This window comes from Nanorana parkeri, unplaced genomic scaffold (genome assembly GCF_000935625.1).
Source record: "Nanorana parkeri isolate BGI_ZX_2015 unplaced genomic scaffold, ASM93562v1 scaffold98, whole genome shotgun sequence".
Classification (NCBI taxonomy): Eukaryota; Metazoa; Chordata; class Amphibia; order Anura; family Dicroglossidae; genus Nanorana; species Nanorana parkeri.
Window position 1 is genome coordinate 2177724 of NW_017306366.1, and position 1358 is coordinate 2179081.

Sequence of the window (1358 nt, forward strand, 5' to 3'; positions counted from 1 at the left end):
ATATATATATTACACTGGATGTATAATTTACACTGGATGTATAATTTAAAACGTTTCCTTAGGTATCATTTTCAAGAAATCAGTAATGCAGATTTTACTAAAGCGGAGCCATTTCTAGTATAACAAAGATCACAAGCATGTGTAAGTGCCTCATGAATCTAGATAAAGGGCCCATTCAAATGTTGCCACTTTCGCGTGTGGCATTAAAACACACATAGGAAAGAATTTTCCAAAACTGGAGCAGACAGAATCTGAAGCAGTTGCCCATAGCAACCAATCAGCTTCTCTCTTCAGTTTGTTCAGTTAAGCTTTGAAAATAAAAAGGTAGAAGCTGATTGTTTGCCAAGGGAACCAGCTCCATATCATTTCCAGTTTTGATAAAGCCCCCCAATTGTGTCTAGCATCAACATGTGCTGCACAAGTATGCACAAAAGAAAAGGCATGCAGCACATTTTTTGACGCAGTGTTCCACAGTGCACTGTATTGCATTATTGTACATTGTGCACCGCAATGCATGCAGCTGTGTCCTCTTGACGCCGCGACACATAAAGCACCGCATGGCAAAAGTGTGCTCCAGCCCTTAAAATGATCCTAAAGCCTACTGGCACCCAACCGCAATCTCTATCCAATAATCAAGCTGCTAAAAAGATGACAATTATGTAAATCCTGATATTTTAGATTGTAAGCTCTCACGGGCAGGGCCGTCCTTACCATCTTGTCTTGATTTGTATTGTAACTGTAATGTCTTCCTTATATTGTAAAGCGCTGTGAAAACTGTTGGTGCTTTATAAATGCTATATAATAATAATATCTGGACTATTCTTGGGTGTCCTCACAAATATCTTACACAGATAAGTCCTTGCTGAAGCTTCTCACCTTGTGATGCGATACAGCATTACCATGGTAAGATCTGACCACAGATATGCCGGTTTATTTATGAAGTGGTCACTAAATACAGCCACAAATGTGACTCTTGACCGGTGTAATTCTGTAGTTAAATTATTAAGAACGTCTGTCAGCAAAAGAAAGAGGGAAAAGAGGTTGCAGAGACGACGATGCAAGGAGCCTGTGAGAACATTCCGGAACTCACCTTTAAACTGAAGAACGTTGTCTGTGATGCTGATATCTGGATTCTGCAAAACAAAAATATATTAATTGCATCACCTTGGTATATCTTTATACTACATCAAGTATATTAGCCAACTTTGCACAGTCCTGGATTTCACTGGATACAGGATTGACCAGAAGTAGGCAACCTCGGCACTCCAGCTGTTTATATAATACAATTATATGCAATACATCAGGGGTAGCCAAACTCCGGCCCCCCCCAGCTGTGGGGGGGGGGGGGGGGGGGCAGC

General features: G+C 40.9%; 1 protein-coding gene across 1 annotated transcript in view; it reads right to left on the bottom strand.

The window, feature by feature from the left end:
- Nucleotides 1–1358, bottom strand: part of HACD3 (3-hydroxyacyl-CoA dehydratase 3) — a 29067-nt gene that overhangs the window by 18874 nt on the left and 8835 nt on the right. Inside the window, exon 2 of the mRNA XM_018552831.1 lies at nucleotides 1091–1133. Coding sequence (XP_018408333.1) covers nucleotides 1091–1133 — 43 coding nt within the window. The remainder of the gene's footprint in view (nucleotides 1–1090; nucleotides 1134–1358) is intronic.